General features: G+C 48.4%; 6 protein-coding genes across 6 annotated transcripts; 2 read left to right on the top strand and 4 right to left on the bottom strand.

Moving 5' to 3' along the window:
- Positions 1-952: 952 nt before the first annotated feature.
- C8Q69DRAFT_518530 (1-aminocyclopropane-1-carboxylate synthase) lies at positions 953-3,057 on the bottom strand. The gene is made up of 8 exons (XM_028633443.1): positions 2,655-3,057; positions 2,543-2,583; positions 2,080-2,482; positions 1,802-2,007; positions 1,665-1,744; positions 1,440-1,607; positions 1,154-1,369; positions 953-1,075 (listed from the first exon to the last, which is right to left on the bottom strand). Exons 1-8 carry the CDS (start codon positions 2,782-2,784, stop codon positions 1,024-1,026), a joined length of 1,296 nt encoding a protein of 431 aa, XP_028486359.1. The 5' UTR covers positions 2,785-3,057; the 3' UTR covers positions 953-1,023.
- A 1,393-nt stretch (positions 3,058-4,450) lies between these two features.
- C8Q69DRAFT_460846 (cytochrome protein) lies at positions 4,451-6,849 on the top strand. Its single transcript, XM_028630199.1, has 5 exons — positions 4,451-4,950; positions 5,026-5,198; positions 5,259-5,511; positions 5,572-6,467; positions 6,533-6,849. The coding sequence occupies exons 1-5, from the start codon at positions 4,686-4,688 to the stop codon at positions 6,629-6,631; spliced, it is 1,686 nt and encodes a 561-aa protein (XP_028486358.1). The 5' UTR covers positions 4,451-4,685; the 3' UTR covers positions 6,632-6,849.
- A 22-nt stretch (positions 6,850-6,871) lies between these two features.
- Positions 6,872-9,867, top strand: C8Q69DRAFT_460843 (putative C6 transcription factor). The gene has a single exon (XM_028630198.1). The coding sequence runs from the start codon at positions 7,228-7,230 to the stop codon at positions 9,760-9,762; it is 2,535 nt and encodes an 844-aa protein (XP_028486357.1). The 5' UTR covers positions 6,872-7,227; the 3' UTR covers positions 9,763-9,867.
- Positions 9,868-10,842: 975 nt separating this feature from the next.
- On the bottom strand, positions 10,843-12,487 carry C8Q69DRAFT_526508 (hypothetical protein). Its single transcript, XM_028633638.1, has 2 exons — positions 11,894-12,487; positions 10,843-11,785 (listed from the first exon to the last, which is right to left on the bottom strand). The coding sequence occupies exons 1-2, from the start codon at positions 12,285-12,287 to the stop codon at positions 11,208-11,210; spliced, it is 972 nt and encodes a 323-aa protein (XP_028486356.1). The 5' UTR covers positions 12,288-12,487; the 3' UTR covers positions 10,843-11,207.
- A 1,161-nt stretch (positions 12,488-13,648) lies between these two features.
- Positions 13,649-16,155, bottom strand: C8Q69DRAFT_460838 (Arabinosidase A). The gene is made up of 8 exons (XM_028630197.1): positions 15,979-16,155; positions 15,417-15,928; positions 15,278-15,361; positions 15,152-15,228; positions 14,912-15,096; positions 14,368-14,859; positions 13,998-14,301; positions 13,649-13,933 (listed from the first exon to the last, which is right to left on the bottom strand). Exons 1-8 carry the CDS (start codon positions 16,111-16,113, stop codon positions 13,845-13,847), a joined length of 1,878 nt encoding a protein of 625 aa, XP_028486355.1. The 5' UTR covers positions 16,114-16,155; the 3' UTR covers positions 13,649-13,844.
- Positions 16,156-17,499: 1,344 nt separating this feature from the next.
- Positions 17,500-20,997, bottom strand: C8Q69DRAFT_399441 (leucyl-tRNA synthetase; the record flags this gene model as incomplete). Its single annotated transcript, XM_028627849.1, has 4 exons — positions 17,500-18,105; positions 18,164-18,362; positions 18,414-20,153; positions 20,231-20,997. 4 exons carry the CDS (start codon positions 20,995-20,997, stop codon positions 17,500-17,502), a joined length of 3,312 nt encoding a protein of 1,103 aa, XP_028486354.1.
- Positions 20,998-21,675: the final 678 nt, after the last annotated feature.

Raw genomic sequence — 21,675 nt, 5'->3', positions numbered from 1 at the left:
CCAGAACATGACGTGTTTCAACACAGATTTCAAAGGAAGACTGACTTTTTCATTCAACTTCAATCCACAGATATATTCTGACAGGGGAAGATGGGGTCGTACCCTCCTTTGACGTAGAGACAAATACTCCGGTGGAGCCAATCGAGGTATCTGGGTTGGAAGAGTACCCTTATGAAATCAGAACTAGTCGTGGTTCCATCTTTGCTCAGCATGTCGTACATTGCACAAATGGACACGCTGGGCATCTTCTACCGGGACTTCGAGGACCACTGTTTCCACTACGAGGGCAAATGACTGTTCAGTCTCGACCGTCTTCATTCCCATGTGTGGGAGATAAACGATCGTGGCTTCTGCATTATGCCCCCGGGTATGAATACGTTACGCAGTCTCCTTCGCCATCTGGTGATATATACCTTGGGGGAGGTCTACTACAGGCTTTAACGGAGCCTGGATCCGAGGAAAGCAATATTGACGTCGGGAACGTACGTGATGATCAACAGAATACAGCTGCTCTCCGATATCTCGAGAAGACGATGCAAGATAGATTTCGAAATGGTAAAGGATCAAAAATACTCACCAAATGGACCGGCATTATGGGATATACAGTTGACGGTCTCCCCATTGTCGGAAAAGTGCCTTCGAGAATCAGCGGCCGGAAGCTTGAGTCAGGGCGCAGCGCTGAATGGGTTGGTGCGGGTTTCTGTGGCCATGGGATGGCTTATTGTTGGTTAACTGGCAAGGCACTGGCTGAAATGGTGCTTAAGGGGGAAGAAAATATCGGCGACTGGTTCCCAAGAGAGGAGTTTGCTTGCTCGGAAGAACGACTTCAACGGATTAGTCTTGAAGACGCTATTGCTTTTTTCCTGGAGACTGTTTCGTGAAGATGTAGGATAGGAGGACTCTGAGGAATTCGTCGTATTGCTATTCTATCATGTAGAGGTTCTATCCTTTCGTCTTTTTTATTTATTTGGCCAAAACTTACTTCTATGTAGAATTTCTAGTCTTGGATGCAAGTCGCATAATTTAGTTACCAAAAGACCCGTTTCTGTCCTGCCCTTTGACAGCATTTATAAGCCTATCATGTATATTAGCCCGCCCATTATCCTCATCTTGCGGCTCAGACGTGAATATCCAAATAAGGAAGAAAACTCACCTTCTCAACCCCTCTCTAAGAATATCTTCATCCTGCGTAAAAACAAGTCGGAACCAGCCCGGATTCGCAGCGTGTTCCTCTCCCGGATGCAGAAACACACCCTCATCGAGTAATTTCTGCGCGAGAGCAAATTCCCTTTTCTGATGGGAAGGATTTTCTGCTGATTCAGGAGGCAGGTAGGGAGATAAATCGATGTAGATGAAGAAACCAGCGTTCCTATCATGAGAGGTCAATTTCTGAAACAAGTCTGAAGGAATATATTCGGACGGGAGAGACGGGGCCATACCCTCCTTTGACGTATCGGATTCCTGCCTTGTCGAGAGTCGATGTCGCGATACGGTAGCGTGATGCAAGACTCTGGCGGGCTTTGGAGATGAAACTCGAGACGAATTCTTGATCTTCGAGAATAGCGGCTCCGATGGTGACTGCTGCACCGGATGCGGCGTGGAGTCTCCTGATACTTGATGTTAGTTTGATTTTTCTGGTTGGTTATGTGTGTAGTGGAACTAACAAGATAGCTTTGCAGGCGCGAAGAAGCTGCTTGTTTTGAGAGATTAGGAAACCGAGATGTAAGCCACCTGATGCGAAGTCCTATATTCGTACAAGTTAGACACATCGATTGCGACGCGAGGAAAGTAGGCAAAGGACCTTGCTGAATCCGTACATGAAATGCACGAGGTTTGGATCTATCAAGTTGGAGAAGTCGAGAGATAGGATAGAGGAGAACGGAACTGCGTCTGCGTCACCGGAATCGAAGACACAAAGAGCGTATACCTCGTCGCTGATGAGGTGGATCTGGTGTTTCTGGCAGAATCTACAGATCTCTTTCAATGTTTCAACTGGATAGCAGCGGCCTGGTGGATCACAGTCGCCGTGAGTATGGGGTTAAAAGCCCGTCCTAATACAAGTAATCTATGGATGCTTACCAACGGGATTATTCGGATTTGCGATTAAGACTGCTCGAATCTTTACCCCATTCTGCTCAGCCTCCTTCAGAGCAACCTCATATTTGCGAACAACGGCAGGCGTGAAGCTCTCTTCGGGTTCTGTGTCTGCATAGATGATCTTGATGTCCGCCTCGACGCCGTAATCCAGCTCGAAACGGCCGTACATAGGCCGACTAACAAGAATACCATCTCCGGGTTCTGCTAACGTAAAACCCAGCATGCCTCCTAGAGCAGTTGGGCTGCTGACTGTCAAGACATTGTTTGGGTCAACAGGGGAGTAAGGATTGAAATTCTTATTAATGTGCGCTGCGAGAGCTGTAGGAAGACGGGTAGCAGAGGGTGGTTTCGCGCGATACCCAATGCTGTCCTCTGTGAATATGACCTAGAGGTAGATTTAGATCGGACAGTGGTCAACAGATACTTCTTCTGGTAATTGAGATACCTTTTCGTTGTAAATTTCACAATCTCTTTCCGCATGGGTACCTGTTTATTGTTGTTAGCTATTCGGTCTTGTACCGGTCAGTACAGTATCATCGCGAAGTGGGCCATGTTACCTACATGCTCTGCCATTCCAAAGGAGATTAGACCATCAGGATTCTTTTCCCTGTCGTATGTCTGCGTTGGGGCGTATCGCCAGGGGATATCGAAAAACCCCGCTCTCGATGTGCCGCGTTGCGAGAGCATCCTTGCTGATGAACGAACTTGGAGCGCCTCGTATTCATGTGAGCATTCGACCTCTACTAATTGAGGGATGATAAATACTTAATTTGGTATTGTGTAGTCTGTCTGTATGAAATATAGGAATGACTAGGCCATCGCACAATCAATACAATGGCCAGCGCCGAGTCAAGTACCTAAGTACGAGCCGCCAAGCTTCATCCATCTCCATTCTCCACTATCTCTCAAGTTCCTCAATTTAGTTACAATTTTAGAATCTGTCCTACGATAATAATAGGCCAGGAGATTGCATATTATGAACTCAAGTGATATGACCATCTTCAGGTTCGGCATGCATATTAAATAGCAAGCAATCGACGGTGATCAGGTAATGTTCGAAGGTTTCAATCGCAGCAGTTACCGATAATCAGGTATGAGTTGAATAAAGCCATAGAAGCTACAACGGACACGACAAACAGTTTACATACAAGAAGAAAATAGTACCCAGCCAGGAAATTTTCTTGTGAAGGGCCCCCCGTGCTTCAAACGCGGTGAGTCGCGTACTTACCACTCTAACTTGAGATTGTCCAGAGTCTTTGAACGTGGGCGCGACCGCCCTCCTGGAAATTTCAACAACTCTCGTAGGAATACAGCCCGCCATCTCCAACTTATACGAGTGGAAGAAAAGAAGTTGTTTGTAGGGATTCTCACAGGTCCCAAGCACGGATCTAGACAATTTTCAGGCATATCTTGGAGCCCAAGGTAACCGAGTCGCTTAAGTTGGTTCTACCTGAACTTCCGCCGCTTTGCTCCCCCGCTACTTAAAGCCTATCTAAGTACTCCCGCATTGCTCGCGTCTTGCTCATCCTGGCTCTCTCTTAGGTCCCATTCTATCCTTACTGCAGCCTCGTGGCCTACGATGCCTCACTGGCGCGTTCACAGCCCCTGTTTGGCCTCGACTATCGTCAACTTTAGACGAGATGCCGTGCCGCATCTTACAATAGATATCGGCTGCAGTCTTGTGGGAACCCATCAAACCAGCTGGCAGAAAACGGGGTAGACATTAGTTTGATGGAATAAAACGAAGCTGTGGAGCAGCAAGATTAGCTCCATTCGGGAGTCTCGGAGAACTACGTGAGGCTTGAGCATTGAACGGCCAACCACTACTTAGTTCAGTGGGCAGTACCCTGCCTTTATCTCATGAACTCTCGACCAGTTGGCCACTGGTTAAACCAATTGACTGTCTTCCCGTGGCGGCCCCTGTTTTTACTAAGAGTCAATGGTGGTCCTGATAGGGACCAGCGAACGTTATAATATGATGGCTTTCTGTCACTCGACCAAAAAGAACTCCTCAATAAACTTTTATAATGAACCTACTTATCTATATTATGGCTTGGCAGAATGAGACTCACAACAGCTTGTTTTTAATACAAGTAACTGAGGAGGATAAAGATTGTTTAGAGGCCTCCGGAATAGAGGTACAGGGGCAGCACTCTAGCCTTCTTAGTGTATATGCGACTACTCCGCGCACTGGGGTTCTTGGGATACTAGGATGACCACATAGGCACCTATTGGGCTGGTAAGCAGTACCCTGCCTTGATCCTATGAAGTCTTAGCCGGGGAGCCTGTGAAACGAAAGAAATACCAAGATTACACCCATTCCAGTGTAATCGGTGTTGATGATTCCTTTATGCATGCTGAAGTTAGCCTTATCACCTATACCCGAGCACAATCTCTGCCAGGATAGGTAGATACTACCACACACCTCGAGTTTCGATGTGCATGATTGGACGCCTGCAAAGCCAAGGGTACTCGGAAGTCGTATGAACTCTCATGCTGAGAAAGACAGATCTCATCGTCTCGATTGAGCCGCACAATCCACCAAACTCCAGAATAAACCACATGACTGCCTGTTGAGGACCCTCTTTATGTTACGGGAACTACTCCTTATGTTCGAAGCTTCACCTCTCTTACCCATATCTTTATTAGTACGCACACAAACTGGAAGGAATATTTCTCTATTACACTCAGAGTTCCATCCCTTACTGTCCTCATTCATCGCTATGGCCATCATTCCAATAGACGTTACCATAGAGAAAGCATGTCTTGTGTTTTTGTTTTGCTTTCTCGCTCACTGGGTATGGAAAGTTTTAGCGTCTCCTTTGAACAGTATCCCCGGGCCTTTCCTGGCTAGTAAGTATATAGAGCTGAGATACTTTCTCCACTTCATCTAAACCATTGTGCTAATCACATCTACGCGTTCTTTAGAATGGACCAATCTTTGGCGTCTTTTTGATGTATGGGGCGGACGCTGCGAACTCACCCAGAAGCTGTTACACGAGAAATATGGCCCGGTAGTTCGTTTGGGTCCAAACATGGTCAGCCTCGGTGATCCAGCTCTCATCGCAACTCTCTATGGTATTAACGGGGATTGGCTTAAGGTCTGAAATCTGGGATGCATGGAATTCTTCAACGGAGAGCTGACGTCTGTAACTTTGCAGACCGATTTCTATCACTCGAACAGCGTCTTCCAGGACGGGAAGATCATCTATACTCTTTTTAGCGAGACAGATAATGTGCGGCATGCCCAGATGAAACGACCCATCGCTCAGTTATATAGCCAGAATGGCCTGCGTGACCTAGAGCCTCACATTAATAATACCATCTCTTACTTCATCCAGAGGTTGGATCAAGAATTTATAATGGGAAGAAATAAAGATGGTATCTGCGACCTGGCTACCTGGCTGTCTTACTGTATGCCTCACAGCGGTCTTCCAATCGGTGACAGGTCATGCTAACAGGGAGAGTATACAGATGCCTGGGACGTCGTGGGTGAGGTTACATTCAGTACCCCGTTCGGCTTTCTCGAGAAGGCCACTGACATTGGCAACACCATCATGGTTTCCGAAAGAGCCCTCGATTATTTCGCCGTGGTGGGCCAGATACCATTTCTCGATTTCATTCTCGACAAGAACCCTATAGTCCGTGCGATGGACAGAGCATTTCAGTTGGGCCGTCTTGGATTTAACTTCATTACCGATATGACGATCAACTGTCTCCAAGAACGCCGCTCAGGAAGCAAATGTCACAGTGCATCCAATCCTGACTTCCTCGACAAGTTTCTAGAGGAACAGAAGAAAAATCCAGATACAGTGGACGATGGCAGAGTCGTCTCGTACCTTCTGATAAACATGATCGCCGGTGCCGATACGACCGCTATTACCCTTCGTTCTGTCTTTTACTATATCCTGAAAAACCCGCAAGTGTACCGACAACTCCAAGAGGAGATTGATGCATCAAAACTTTCAACTCCGGTCTCGTACAAAGATGCCCGCGCTCTTCCTTACCTGGACGCTGTGATACGCGAGGCGATGCGCATGCATCCAGGCGTAGGGATGCCTCTGGAGCGGTATGTTCCGGAAAGCGGGCTGTCTGCCGATGGTCATTATATTCCTAAGGGCGTCAAAGTAGGCATAAATCCCTGGGTCACCAGTTCGAACCGAGATGTCTTCGGCCCTGATGCGGAGGTCTTCCGTCCCGACAGATGGCTCCAGCAGGTGGACGAGACAGATGCGAATTACGAGACTCGCCGTAAACGGATGAATCGCAGTGACTTGACATTTGGCGCCGGAAGTCGTGTGTGTATTGGCAAGAATCTGGCTCTGCTCGAGATATACAAGACAGTTGCGACTTTCGTCTTAGCTTTTCACGTAAGCAGGCGACCCCTAGAGCGGTTCTACAGGAGAAACTGAACTAATAATACTTAACTTGACAGATGCAGCTGGCCGACCCACAGCAAGAGTGGAAGATCCAGAACAGCTGGTTCGTGAGACAGGAAGGAATCAATGTACGGCTTTCACCAAGGAAGAATTGACTTTGTTTTCCAGGCCACATTAACTACCTAAGTAGGGAAGGTTCCGTGCCAATAATGCTTGTGCGAGGAGCATACTGCGTCTGTTGGGTCCATTTTTGAATCCTGAATCTGCTGCGCTGAGATTTCGCCGCAAAGTAGAAAGATAATCCTTAGACTTAAGACAGGCCCCCGAGTCTCGTAGATAATTTGCTAGACACGTTCTATATTGAGTCCAGAACGGGCAGATTTGACCGGCCGGGGAGAAAAGAAACCCCGCAAAAGTCCACGTGCGGAGACCCCGGAAACGTACTTACTTACATGTACTGTCCTGTCCGTACATCTCTGCCGCTGTCTTCTTGATTCGACAGCGCGAGAGCGACGGTCATTTGTCTTCCAGGACCGATAATGCTTCAGGATATGGATACGCCGATTACGCACATGAAATCCTATCGAACAACTTAAGGCCGTTGCCATACTGCTGGTTGATGTCTGGGTTGGATCTCGCTCCAGATCTCTCCGAAGATCGGATCTGATGCCCTGGATGGTGTGATCAGATATTCGACATCGCGCTACATTGGCAGCATCAGCATCAGCATTGCCAGTAGGCATAGTCTATCATGATGGATCCTAAGGATGTGGCAGATCCGCAGTCGACATCCTCTCAGGGAGTTGCCAGCGGCCAATCCGGTGGGGTCAAACGCCGCCGCAGAAGAAATCGCGTGGCGTGCGATGTATGCCACGCTCGACGCGTCAAGTGTGATCTAGTTTTCCCCTGCAGACGCTGCTTGGATTCGCATGTCAGGTGTGAGTTCACCAGAGAACTCAGAAAACGCGGGCGAATTCCACGAGCCGTTTCCAAGGCCGCTGCAAGCACGTCCAACAATGTCGCACATGCTGAAACTCGGAAAGAAAAGTCTTCGGAACATGCAGAATCATTATCTCGAAAAATCTCAGTGGCGTCAGATTCGCGCAGGTCGCCTGCGTTGAACGGAGAATTGCCCCCATCTGCTTCACCCGAAGAACAGCCTCCAGTCGTGCATCCAGAGACTTCGCCTCAAGGAGGTGAAGCTAGCGGAGGCAGTGTCGGTGACGTCTGGCCTTCAACTCAGAATGTATCCTACGTGCCTTATTCATCAGGGTGGTTAGCAGGAATAGGCTCTCCCAGTGGGCCATTTCCTGACCCGGTGGATATGCTGGGAACAACTGAAATTGGTGGTTACCCGTTACTCAGAGGAGTTTCTTCATTCAACATGGGCCAAAGTGTCCGACAAGGCTCCATCCAGTCGTCTTTGAAGTACCCAGTGTTGCAACCTCTAATGCCTTTTGTGGAACATCATCTACCTGCCAATCTCATCTGTGATCTGCTGGAACTCTATTTTACAAGCGCCTTTTCTACCTGCATGCATCCTGTCTGCCACCATATTCATTGCTATGTCCTCAGGAAGGCATCCTTCCTTACGAGGGATTATCCGCGCCCGAGCAGTCCTGCCCTTCTGGCAAGTATGCTTTGGGTAGCTGCTCTAGATGACCGTGCTTTTGGCTTATCGATTTCGCCATCGAGGCGGAGAAAAATCTGCCAGTTCCTCTGCGCTCTTACCATTCGACTTCTGAGGCCATTGATACATGTCGCTTTCAAAGGGGAGGGCATTCCGACCTTTGGTAATGATCATTCATCTCCCTCTGCGATCTTCGAAGCTCCTACGACGAGGGCTCAGTCCTTCGAGGGCGCGGGCGGTGACGATCGAGGGCTGGTCGGTCCGGCAGGGTCTCTAGACGATGTTATCACGTATATGCATGTGGCTTCAATCATATCAGCTAGTGAGCAGAAAGCTGCAAGTATGAGATGGTGGCACGCCGCCTTCACATTAGCAAGAGAACTCAAGCTGAATCAGGAGCTGGACGCTGATTTCAAGGCCAGTTCTATGGAAAGCATGAATGACCCATTCTACTTTGGAGAGAATGGCGGCATGGACGCTGCGCAGAATCTCGACTACTTTCAATTCACTGGCCAAGGTCGACCAAGCTTGAATTGCGTGTGCACGAGAACGCGTGGTCCCCTCAACCCCATAACCGAGGAATATCGAGAAGAAAGGCGTCGAACATGGTGGCTATTATACATTATGGACCGACACCTGGCCTTATGCTACAACCGACCTTTGGCACTATTGGATAGTGAGTGTGAAGATTCTCTGTTACCTCTGGACGAGGGTTCCTGGCAGGCAGGGATTATACACAGCAACAGTCCGAAAGCTGACGGCCCACAATGCTCGATCATGGGAGACAAGAACAAGCGCAGGGTATTCCCCGATTTCCGCTGCAATGATCCGTCTTTATTCGGCTTCTTCCTGCCTCTTATGACTATAACGGGGGAACTGATCAATCTTAACCAAGCAAAAAACCATCCTATTCTAGGCCTGCGTCTACAGGGGAAGGAGGCATGGGACATCCAAGTGAACGAGATCCTACGGCAACTCGACATCTACAAGACCAGTCTCGCCGCGTTTCCCTCTAAGAACCCAGATGTCGAAGGTGCGCCTGGGTCAAACTTCCAGCCGGACACAGTACCTCAGCAAACAAGCCCAATAGAGGAAGCAGTCCCTAATAGGCAACCAAGCGCGGCACAAGACTTCTTTTCGCAGTCGTGGCATATACAGACAGTTACTGCCTACGCTTCCTACTTAGTACATGTCCTACACATCCTTCTTGTCGGAAAATGGGATCCAGTTACCCTTCTCGAGGACCAGGACTTCTGGACATCCTCGCCGGCGTTTGCCTCTACAATCTCGCATGCTCTTAGTGCTGCCGACTTCGTCGAGCAAATCCTCCGTTTCGACCCTGATGTGAGCTTCATGCCGTATTTCTTTGGTATCCAGCTGCTTCAAGGCAGTTTCCTGCTCCTTCTCATCGTGGATCGTCTCCAAAAGGAGGCTGGGGAAGGTATTCTAAAGGCATGCGAAGTTGTTATCCGTGCGACTGAATCTTGCGTGGTGACATTGAACACGGAGTATCAGAGGAATTTCAGGCAGGTTATGCGGAGTGCAGTTGCTCAAGCCCGGGGGCGTCCCGTCAACCACAGCGACATCTTGCATCGCAGGAAGGCCGTGCTGGCACTATATCGGTGGACAAGGAATGGTACTGGACTGGCACTATGAAATATTAGCCGATCTTCTCTTCTCGCAGTAACCACATAACGAGTTAGGAAACAACGTTATACATATACTCTGCATTTGTACATAAGTAATGATAATGGACAAGCGTTTCTTTACTACTTAAAAGCGATAATTTGGATAGGACATATTGGCAGGTTAAATAGGCGTGAGTGACCACAACAACTGAAAGACAGACGGACACAACCCGTTTCAAGGCTAGAAGTTACTAGTAGGTGATGAAAACCAACTATTGCTCCCCACAATAGAGAACACCGGCATTTTACAGATCTAAGACCTGCAATTGCCCACATCTCAACACGAGAAACGAACATAACCCAATCAGTCGAAAATAGCCTGTAAGAACAGCGCGAAAAGTATTTACCACGAATCAGAGCAAATTTCTACATTCAGGAAAACAAAATCCAACTCGGAGAAAAAGGTTCGGAAGGCAAAGTCGCCATTGTTCGGTTATATACTTAAGTTGCTTGGTGTCATTTGCCCCTGGAGTATCTGGTATCTCGGTTAATTAGAACAGAGACGGGGTGAGTAAGATTTTATCCCATATTTTGATACTGTATTTAAACGAGGATACCGTCGCTGGTCTGGGGCATGGGATGAGATTAGCAGATTCATTTTGGTATGTACGTACAGAGGCCATGTCGATTAGATACTCTGTCGCGTGTACATGATATGATGGCGCAATGCGAAACCCACAAAATTCTGCGGTGCGAAAAGCCGAGAGGGCTTGAGGAGATCTGGCATACTTTTAAGGAAAAAAGGAAGATTGATCTCTAGGAAATGTCTATGGATAGTCTACTTTCCTATACGGTTTCTACCGTACGGAACCCCCTATCGCCTCTCAGCCTGGAGTTGCACCAATCTTCAGTCCCGTTTAGATGAATCTACGTTCAATTTCCCTGGAGGGAGTGACGGAAGTAAAACAGATCATACCATATCGTCTTTAAGTATTCAGTCATCTAAATTTGACGAAACAGACGATCTGTATGTTGCCTCTACTGACACTTACTCAAGTATTACTTGGACCTACAGGTAGATCCATTTCATGATTAAGATTCAGTTCCAGAATGGCTGTCTCACATAGGAATTCCTCATTGACCAATTGGTCGAGTTACCATCACTGCTTTTTTGTTTCTGTATTGTTCCTGGAGGACCACCAGTAGGACAAGACCCGTGCATGACGTGGCCCGTAGAGATCAAGGTGGTATTTCGCAAAGGACGTCAAATATCCCTAATTTGGATTTGGATTATTCCAATTCTGCCGAAACGGCACCAATAAAGTTGAATAAATTCAAGAGCAATGGGCATATCGGTTCTCAACGGATAAGATTCCTGGCTGAGTGGACGCAAGGGACACGACTGGGTCTGTTGGCTGCTAGATGCACCTTCCCCAGCGCTGATAGAACTCAAACCAAACCGCCCCATCTCGATCAGATTCCCATGAGAAACCATTGTCGACTTTTTTGAATACAAAGTCCAGGATATAGCGCTTCCGGTACGGCGGTTTTTTTTGGTTTGTCCTTTGCGTCCAGCCGCATCAGACACGGAAAGGGAGGATCCGTGACCCTGAGCACATGCAGGAGATTTTCAAAGATGTCGTCGTCATTCCAGATATCCGGTACCTCCTCAAGCGCCTTGTCTGCCCCTCCTGCCCGCGTCATACATGAGCGAATAACGTCGATCTGGTTCTCATATCTGCCTTCCTTGTTCTTCCATTGCACTGATTGAAGAAGTCCCGCGTTCCCCCGTCCGATACCAAGCAGAAAGATCGGAATATCATCTGTTTTCACGAAGGCAAAAGAGTTGAGTCCATAGAATACCTGTCGCCCCTCGTCGTAGAGCTGACGATTGACGGCTAAGAGAGAAAGCGAGTTCCAGCATGGGTTATACTGAAGCCATATATGCTTCCCGTCACGTCTAGTTGGACGGACGATCTCCGCGGGTTTCCGTTGTTCTAACATGATGTCCCCGAAAAATAGAACGTATTTGTATATGATGTAGCGGATATCTGATTTGAATGTATAATGGCATGTTAGCAAAGAAGTCCAGCTTCAGTAAAAAAAACGCAGTGTTATTGAACGGTTATATCCTCTCCGAGTTTATTCACTCCACTTACCATAAGGCAAGCGAAGGAAGTCAAACACTCCTGTCCACTTAGGAATGGCAACATCCTTCTTTTTGAACGGCAGTGGCCAAGGGTGCTCTTCATCTTCGTCGTCATGGTATCTTCGACGCGTCCTACCCCCGTACCTTCCATAATGATCCAGCTTCAAGACGTGTTCGATGAACCGGCGTCGAGAGTTGATCACCTTTGAGCAGCCTGGGCATCGATACTGGCACCAGTACTTGAACCCAGGGTGGAGCATTTCCTGGATCTGCAGGACATCGTGGACCCCGTCAGCAGGGATACGGCATGTAGCCGTATACTGACTTAGGTGCTCCCGGAGGCTAGTTTTGTCATAGGTACTATCATACGGGCAGAATGGACACTTTGCTGCTTTCTCAGACATCTTTGATATGACGCTAATGTTCTGCGAATAAGGAGAGAACTGGAGGAGTTATGAGCTTTACCGTTCGGTGACCAACAGGTAAAGTATGTTGAGAGAGATTTTCTGATGATGGAAAGATCAATATTCAGCTACCAGGATAGATTTTAACAGCTAATGTGTGTGTTCCTTTTAGTTATTTATTACTGTCTGCCGGGAAGTACCGCTTGTTGAAGAATAAAGAACGGTATATTCACTGTATCCTAGCAGGCATCCCAAGTCGAGGGCTGAACGGCATTGACAGCCTTCACACACAAAGAATAAGAGCAGATGACCTGCTATGACATCCCCTTGCAGCAGGCAGAACCTACGTCGGAGCCTGCCTACATGCAGGCCTCCTGTCGGCTTTCTCCCACGCCTTCTAACTCCACCCACGTAGGTAAATAGGCTGAGCTAGTTGCTAGAGAATTCAAGCTCAACGAGCTTCGCTCCCAGAACATATCAGGATCTAAGACCACTGAAACAAAAATGGTAGAAAAGTACTTGATACGGTTTATGCCAACGGAGTTCATCGTGATTAATTGCTGCCTGAAGCAGTGCATCCGCTACTATTCCTACTTCCGGCATGTCTGCTCTGATCCTGTATTGGTGGAAGTGTTCTATACCTTTTTATCACCTAGACAGACAGAAGCACCGTAATCATCTATAAACGAGAATATAGAGAAACCACTCATGCTCTTAATTCGGTGACTCCGAGAATCCACGTACCCTAATGATGCTATCTGAGACGGTAACCCAAAGAACTTTAACAGTCGTGTCTTCGTAATAGCTGGGATGATCTTCTCGAAACCATCATCGTGTCAAAGGATGCTCAGCATAGTGACACGAAGTTTGTAGGATCTGTTAGTAACTGTTATGTACAGTATGTATGTACATTTTGCGCATGACATCATAGCCTGAGATACTGTACTTAATGCGTAAGACACAAGTGCAGTACACTGATTTTCTCACTACTGATAAAGCAGGATTTGAAGACAGTGCATTATTTAAATTCGATGGGAATCACATATTATAGTCCCGTGGAATTATAGAAAGGACACATTCCATGTGCATCTTGTCCAGCTTCTTCTTTCCTGAATACAGTAACTACGCTAAATGAACCTAAAAACTTATTCCCCCGGATTGGCGTCCCTATCGGTTAATTTCTCTCAACTTTTAGAGCCAGATTTACCCGACTGGTGATTTACCCCGCAAGATTAACAATTTTCAGGACGTTTAGTCTTTTACCTACGTCTGGTGTATTAGTTCTATGCAATACGAATCTCGAGAAGCAATCCTGCTGCATATGCAGACAGGGATGACGGTGAGATGGACCGCGGGGTGCATACAATGATTGAGATTTCATCTTTGGCTAGGTACCTAATGGTTCTCCTGAAGATTCCTGATGGTATATCTACGATTGATCTTAAAGACATAGATTGTTTGATATCAATAGAGGGTATATATGTGGAATATATTCATCCTTCGCATATTCAATTTATCCTGGATATATTATATACTTTGTGTGCGTATTTACTTGATTTAGTTGGCAGCCAAAACAGCCACAGCCCAAGCGGGAAGTGTAAAGCTAAACGTGCCGTTTCCAGTCAAGGTCTTTGTGACTGGAGAGACTGATGTCCGTTAGTATATGGAAGTTCACTCTAGGAGCAGCGGATGGATTGAGGCTATGCTCACCTGGGTGCTGCTCGTCACTGTTATACGCATTGGGGTCGTCGTTCGCGACGTAGGTCAGAGTGGCAGTCGTTTTGTCGGGAATGGTCACATTAAGAGACTGGGTATCTTGACCATAGTTGGCCAGCTTCACGTAGTAAGTTGAGCCTTTGCTGGAGGCACACCAAAAGACGGGGCCAAAGTCACTGTCGGAAGTAACCTCCTTAATGGTGTCGCCGCGGTTGGTTGAGAATAGTTGCTGGACATAGTAACTAGTGGTGAGGAACACACCGTCTGTTGGATTTTGGTTGAACGCAATCAGGTCAGGCTGTAGATCGGCTCAGTCAGTCCGTTGTATGTTAAGGATCAGATACCTTTCATATGCAGCACTTACAGTCCACTGAGTCGAGTTGACTAGGTTGAGCGTTGGAGCGTACGCTGCCATCTTGACAACGTCACTGTTCCTCTCCATGCCCAGCATCCAGATGGCCTCGCTGACGGAGCCTTGCATGTTGGGCCAGTCGATTTCCCAGCGGGAGTATTCCCCCACAAAGTAAGGAAAGCTACGGTCCACATTGTCGAAAAAGTCGAATTCGTCGTAGAAGTTCTCAGGCGTGTTGTAGTTGTGATAGTCCGTCCAGACACCTTCGGGTAGCGGGTCGGGCAGACAGGTCGAGTTTGAAGTGCTTGCTATAATCCTCAATTGCGGGTACTGGTCCTTGATTGCGTCGTGGAATCTTTGGAATCGCTCCGGGTAGCTGGCGCAGCCACCGCCGAGGTTATCCTCGTTTCCGATTTCCACCATCGTCAAAGGCCATGGCTCTGTCCGGCCGATGTTGGCGACTCTCCATGCACCGTATTGGGAACTCGAATCTCCAAGGATGTACTGCCATCTGGTGAGCAGGGGATTCACTCTGTCTCTGGAGACGACAGCATACTTCTAGTTCGTTCAGAACATCATCAATATAGGGTTGCAGGGCGTCTCCCGTGAGTGGAGTGCCACCACCACCACCTAGCGAGAATCCTGCCCAGACACCGAGGACAGGTTCCAGATCCATGTCCTCGCACCAGTAGAAGTACTCGTCAAGCCCCAGAGCATCCGTGTTAGGATAAGTCCAGTCTCCTGGAGGGATTGTCAGCCCCAACTTCACACTGAGCAGGTGTTCCAAAGCACAGACCTTCACGACCAGGTCTATTTTCAAGAGGACCGACAGTCTCGTTCCATTTCCAGCGGTCAGATGGGCTGACACCCTCCCTACTCGCAGTCAGAGACAAGATATTGGTATCATAGAAGAGAACCATACAAATTATTACCGCCAGGGAACCTCAGGAAAGAGCCCTTAACTGCATTGAGGACATCGACTATTTGCGTCTTCAGACCATTATACCTAGTGCCGGTCAGAATGGGTAACCATATAGATCAGAAGGCACTACAGCGCTTACCGGTTCTTGTAGGTAGTCGGATACAGCATAACCAGATCAAACCACAGTGAGTCTCCTGCAGCTTGTGCCCCGTCAAAAGTCAAGGTGTAAAGCACATCACCGTCAGGCGCACGCGTAGTAGGGAACGAAGTGTTGAACTCCGCAAACTTATCACCGCTGTTGACTTGCAATGTGCTCTTTCCATATTCGATTCCACTAGTCGTACCGACGAGTTTGATGGTGACATCTCCGCTATAGTTACCTTTCATGAAAAAGTAACTGGTATAGGTAGTTCCGTCAACGGGGATTCCCCAGTATCCTTCGTTGCTGAAACCGACTTGTCCCGTAGTATTTGACGGAACATCAACCCTCAGGGACCTGGTGATGGCAGAAGTCAATGGGTTATCAAAATCCACAGCGAGGGAAACATCTCCGACTGCGGCATATGCTGTCAGGTTCGGACTGTCTCCCTGGAACCCATTGTTTTGGAGAAGCTGTCCGTGAATACCACCGTCTCCTGAATGATTGATATCCTAAGTAGTAGCGTCAGATTGTTGTTCATTAGAGAAAAAGAAGGTTATACCTCAAACATAAACCCATACAACAGAGGACTTGAAACATTTCCGCCATCAGGATTCACACTCAGACTAATGCTGCGAGCTCCTTGAGTCAGAACACCCAGGGCACAGAGCCCTAGGAGACCAGCAATTGAACTCATTTCAATACCTGAAGTTGCTCTACTGGAGATGCCCGCGCTGGATCACAAGGCAATTCTCTCTGATGATACTGCATCCTTTTATACATTCCCTCCGCCCCTGTCCCAGGTGGGGTTCCCGTAGAGAAGGCATTTAAAACGCTGTACTGTATTTATCCGACTCATGGCCTGACCGCGATGAAGTCCAAGGAGGAAGATATCGTCGATCATATCCCCAATCAAACTGCCAAGCCACAAGTATCTTGTGAAACACACTGGTCAGATTACTAGTTCCCAGGCCTGTGTACGCATCTCAGTAGAGGAACAGGCACGGCAGCAATCAGCTCCAGGTCTAAGAGTATACACTACCCTGAATATGGCAAATCTCCGGGAGGTACAAAGTCAAATCTTGCCTGGGAAAAGGGTGTTAGTGATTAGATCTTGCAGATCTCAAAGATATTCCTGCTATCAGAAGGCGTGTTTTGGCTGCTAGACTGGAACTTTGATGTTTCCCCGCGTCCATGTGGACAATTTGCCCGCTTTAGTGTCGGTTTCTCCCGCCGATAGGCTATCTCCACATGGATCTCACGGCCATAAGTCAAGAATAAAGTGAGTGAGACATGACCACTCGGTCTTTATTGTAGTGGGCTGATTCAGTTGGAAGAGCAAGACACGCAGGGGATACGTAGTGAGGACACCCTCATGTACGTGCATGTACACAATTTATGTTTACTATTGTTGTGAGTTGTAAGTATGCGTACTTATCGTACAAGTTGACCAGTAACGGTTTAGCGGCGATTTATCAATTTTCTACGTATCTAGCAACTCGAGATCCACGGGTCTATACCTTCTGCAGGAACGCTGATAGTCGTGTTTGAAAGTCGACATGGATACCCTGACTCTATCATCAGCATTACGCAGACACACGCAGGCACCCGTTTTATTCCTGTGATCATTATATACACCAGCTGACTATGAATAATGACCAGCCGAATCAACTAACCAACTCATCACCAGACTTCAAAATGTTCCGTGCTAGACTCCTTTCTTGCCAGTCACTCTATATACTCGAAGCATGTTTTTACCGAGTCTACGAAGAGGCCATCCATGATCGGTTATTCTTCGTTCAGAAGAAGGCCGGGGGTAGACGAAATGTCAGGCCATTATATAGAAAAGCAGACATACTATGTATTTTCCTTTCTTCCGCGACACCTTCGGATAATATGAATCTACAGTATTTAGAAATTTGGTATTCTATCTCCTGAGTTAGGACTGCTATGAAGGCATAGTGCAGGTCTACCCATGTCTTTTCTTTTTCTTCAGGCATGCAATATCATAAACCATCACGAGCTTGAGATAACGCAGGCGTTGCTTCCTGGGGCACCTATAGTGTAGATTGAGGATTCATCTTTACTCCTCAATGTTGACAAATTGGAAGCTAGGCTGGCCTGGAACGGCGTTCTCAGCCGAGAGACCTTCTCTCCTCTCACCAGTGCCCACGACCTCGCCGGTCTTACCACCTTCATCGACAGCAATGATTTCCAGTTCCTTGCAGCCAATGGTCTTCTTAATGGAACCGGCCATCTCCTGCAGGGCAGCGAATTCATCAAACGGCAGCTTGCGCTCAAACACAATTTCAGGGGCTTCCTTGGCCTGGATCAGGCGTCTCTTGAGCGTCTGGACGAAAGGCATAGCCTTCTTCATCTCGCCGAGCTTAGCCACCTTCGGGTTGAGCTCCTTGTCATTAATGGAAAGATGGACTGCGTCGAAAGCCTCGCGCACGAGGTCAATGTACTTCTCCTGCCAGCTCGGGTACTTCTTCGCAGCGTAAATGGTGAGCTTCTTCGGCTTACGCGGGTCGAAAGTCGAGCCCTTGCCCTTGGAGAGCTTCTTGGCAAATCCAGCCTCGGCAGAAGTAATAGCAGATGAAGTGGAGCGCACATACGTCGATGCAGCAGACAGAGAAGGCGAAGGCTCTGGAACATCAGGGAAGACGGCCTTGTGGATAGTTTCGGGCTATATAGAACAGAACGTAAGCGACTTAAAGCGCATTGCATATTCGGGGACAACAAACCTTGTTGAGGATTTCAAGCCAGATGTATTCGGCCCAGTGAGGAGCAATTGGGGCAAGCAGAAGAGCCTGGAGCTCGACATATCGCAGGACAAGATCCCGGTGCATGCCCACCCCAGCAGATGTGGTTGCTTCACGGTACGAATCACGAGCACTGACGAAGTCGTACAGACCGGACTTGAGAGCCAGTTTGAAGTTGGTACTGGACGATGTTAGTGCCATGGAATTCAAGACGGATGTATGTGGATCTTACTCTTGGTAATGTTTCCTTGTTTCCCGAACGAGGCTGTTCAGTTCATTATCGAACAGCTTATCCCAGAAGGCGTCAGCAGGTCCTGTTCGGAGGCTGCTGTTCTTCAGTGTCTCCTCAATCCACTCCTTAAGTGTGAACAATCTCAGGATGTTACTGTTGGCAACAGTCTCTTCGAAGTTGGCGTCCTCGATACCGTCACCCGCATCCGCGAATGCAATACGGGTGGCATCGGCACCATATTTGTCGACTGCATCCCGCAGGGTCAAGAAGTTACCGGTACTCTTACTCATCTTCTCACCGTTGAGGAGCAAGTGGCCGTTAGCCCGGACACCACGGGGCCAGAACTCCGGTGGGAACAAGGCAACGTGGATGTACAGGAAGAATGTCAAGTGATTCTGGATCAGATCCTTGCCAGAGACTCTGACGTCCAGCGGGTACCAGTACTCGAATTCTCTCCGCATGGCCTGCAGGGCCTCCTTGTTGATACCACTCTTCTGGACAAGCTCGTCGCTGAGTTCGCGGCGAGTGAAAACGTAGTCCCAGATCTCGTCAATCATTTGCTCCGGCTTGATGTTCAGGGAACCTGGCTCCTTGCCATATCTGTCATTGTGCAGAAGGTGAGCGATAGTGTAGTAAGCCATGTAAACAGTACTGTCACTCAGACTCTCAACAAGGAACTGAGGATCCCAAGGAAGCTTGGAACCGAGACCGTATGTTCTCGCGCAGGCCCAGCGATTGAGCCAGCTAAGGTTCTTCTCGAAGCCATTCTTAGTTTCGGGAGTGTAGGTGTTGAGGGTGTTAACGACATGGTTCAAGGTGTCCTGCTGCCATTTTTGATCATTCTCTCCGTAGTTCAAGAACCACTGACCCAAGTAGGCAACGACACACTCATCTCCACTTCTAGAGATAACCTTACCCATGGGGTCGGCAAATGGGAAAGCGTCACCGCTGTCGATAAGAGACTTGCGGACCTTGTCCTTGACAGCCTGTACTGGCTGGCCCTTGAATTCACCCACAAGCATGACACCCTTGTAGAAACCTTCAGTATAGGCCAGATCCTTAGCCTGAGCCAGTTGGTTGGCGTCCTTGGGAGAATTGATCTTTAGCTGCTTAACCAGGGTCGGGGCCGTCAGGTTGCCGTAGGTTGGAGTCTCAATGACGGGGATGATCTCGAGCTCAGCCCATTCTTTCTTGATACCGTAGTAGTCGGCCTTCTTCGCAAGATCCGTCACCGTAGCAAAATCATCAGGACTGTCGGATGGAACAGAAGTAACGACACCAGTACCCTTGCTAGCAGACACGGTCTCCATAGGCAGGATACGAATGCCCTGCGTGTGCACGGAGAGAGGGGCATTAACAAGAGTTCCAACGAAAGCGGAACCAGCGGCCTCGACAACAGTGGGCAACTGGTCTTGAGTCTTGGGGAAGTGCTCGCTGTCGAAGAAGATGCCCTGGAAGGCCATGTTCCAGGCTGCTCTCTTGGTGGCGACATAGTACTCCTTCTCCTTGACCTTGAAGATGCCATAGTTGATCTTGGGGCCCACGAAGCAGCAAGTTTGACCATACATAGTCTCTGGTCTCAGAGTAGCCGGGACGAAATATACATTAGCGTCATCTTCGATTTTACCCTTCACCAACTCCGCAGCCGCGGGCGACCACTCCTTAACCTTTAGTTTCACGGCGGTGTATTCCTGGACACCAACACCCTCACCCTCTTGTCGGTCGTGGTCCATGGTAGGCCTTGTTAAGATTGTGTGTTAATAAGCTCCGCAAGAAACACAGGTCCGTCATTATCCGGCATTGAGGGGTGCACTTACTGGCCATCCTTGGGAGAGTAGATCGTGTAACGGTTTCCGTACATGATCTTACCCAACTCATGCAGACGGTTCATCTGCCAGCGCACGAAGGCGTCATAGTAAGGGTTCGCGTCAGTAGTCACGAACTGTCTTCGCCAGTCAATCCTGGCACCGAGGCTGTCCAGGTCACGAATAGCGAGCGGGGGGAAGTGCTCGAGCCAGTATGAAGCGTCGGCAAACTTGTGGATCTCTTCCAGAGGAACACCAACAGCCAGCATGATCTGGAACTGGTACTTCATCTTCACCGTCTTCGCGGCGGCCTTGCTCTTGCTGCCGGAGAACTTCGTCCGGTCAACCTCAACCTCTTGGGTAGGAGCAGCAGGCTGCGCCGGGGCCTCCTCGTCGTCCTTGTATCCCTCGAAATTCTTTCCAAACTTCTTGACCTCATCCACCAGCTTGTCCGCACAAGCCTTGATGGGCATACCGGTACAGTGGAAACCGAGAGGGAAAAGGGCTCTCTTGCCCTCCATGCGGGCGACACCGGTCATGAACTCGACCTTACTCGCAGTGAAACTGTGGCCGGCGTGCAGGGTACCGTTCATGTAGGGATAGGCCATAGTACCAAAAAATTTAGGATACTTCTCCCTCAACTCCGCGGCGGACATGCTCCCCGCAGGAACTTCGGAGAGGGAGGGCGCGTCGACCTCGAAAACTCGGTTCTTCTTCCATTCTTGCTGGTACTTCTTCTCGATGGCGATCAGAGTATCTCGCTTTTCGGTCTGTCGCATACATCTGTCAGTTCTATGAAACGGCGGGGTCGGAACGGAGGGGGAGGGGCATCGGGAGCAACATTTTCGAGCTTGAGGGTTTTACTGGTACTGCTGCTCGGATCGAGCGCAGCTGCGGCGGCGGCAGCCATGGCTCTCAATCAGTATCTCTGCTGTTCTGCAGGATAGAAATTCGAGCCGTGAAGGGTATGGTGGCAGTAATGAGGTATACGGTGGGGTTGCGTTCAAGACGAATTCGACTCATAACCCAAAAAGACATTGGATGGTGAGTCAAAACGGTATGCGTAAAGGCGGTGACACTAGCGTATTTGTCGGCGAACAAAACGGAATGTCAAAGTACCGACAGGCCGCAAATAGGTGATGTGGTACTTCCAATAGCCGTCGCCAATTTCCCCGGTATTGTAACATTCAATACGTAGAGCATCATCGCTTGTGCGCTGTTCAGCCTGGACCAACTTTGATCTAATAATAATGATACGTCTTGTCTCATTTATTCCTCTCTATTTTTCCCTGGCTCAATAATACAGAATCAAATTTCTCAGTGCTTAGTTTATGATTTTCTTTCCAGAAAGAAGAAATGGATCTCGTGAGCCCTAGGATTTGTCCGGGATCTCGAAAGAACCAGGCATCTCGAAGGGAATGAAAGTATAGCGCCTTGATTAATTTCAAAGAGGACAG

The sequence above is a fragment of the Paecilomyces variotii genome, assembly GCF_004022145.1.
Source record: "Paecilomyces variotii strain CBS 101075 chromosome Unknown C8Q69scaffold_3, whole genome shotgun sequence".
NCBI lineage: Eukaryota > Fungi > Ascomycota > Eurotiomycetes > Eurotiales > Thermoascaceae > Paecilomyces > Paecilomyces variotii.
This window is presented reverse-complemented; position numbering and strand designations above follow the sequence as displayed.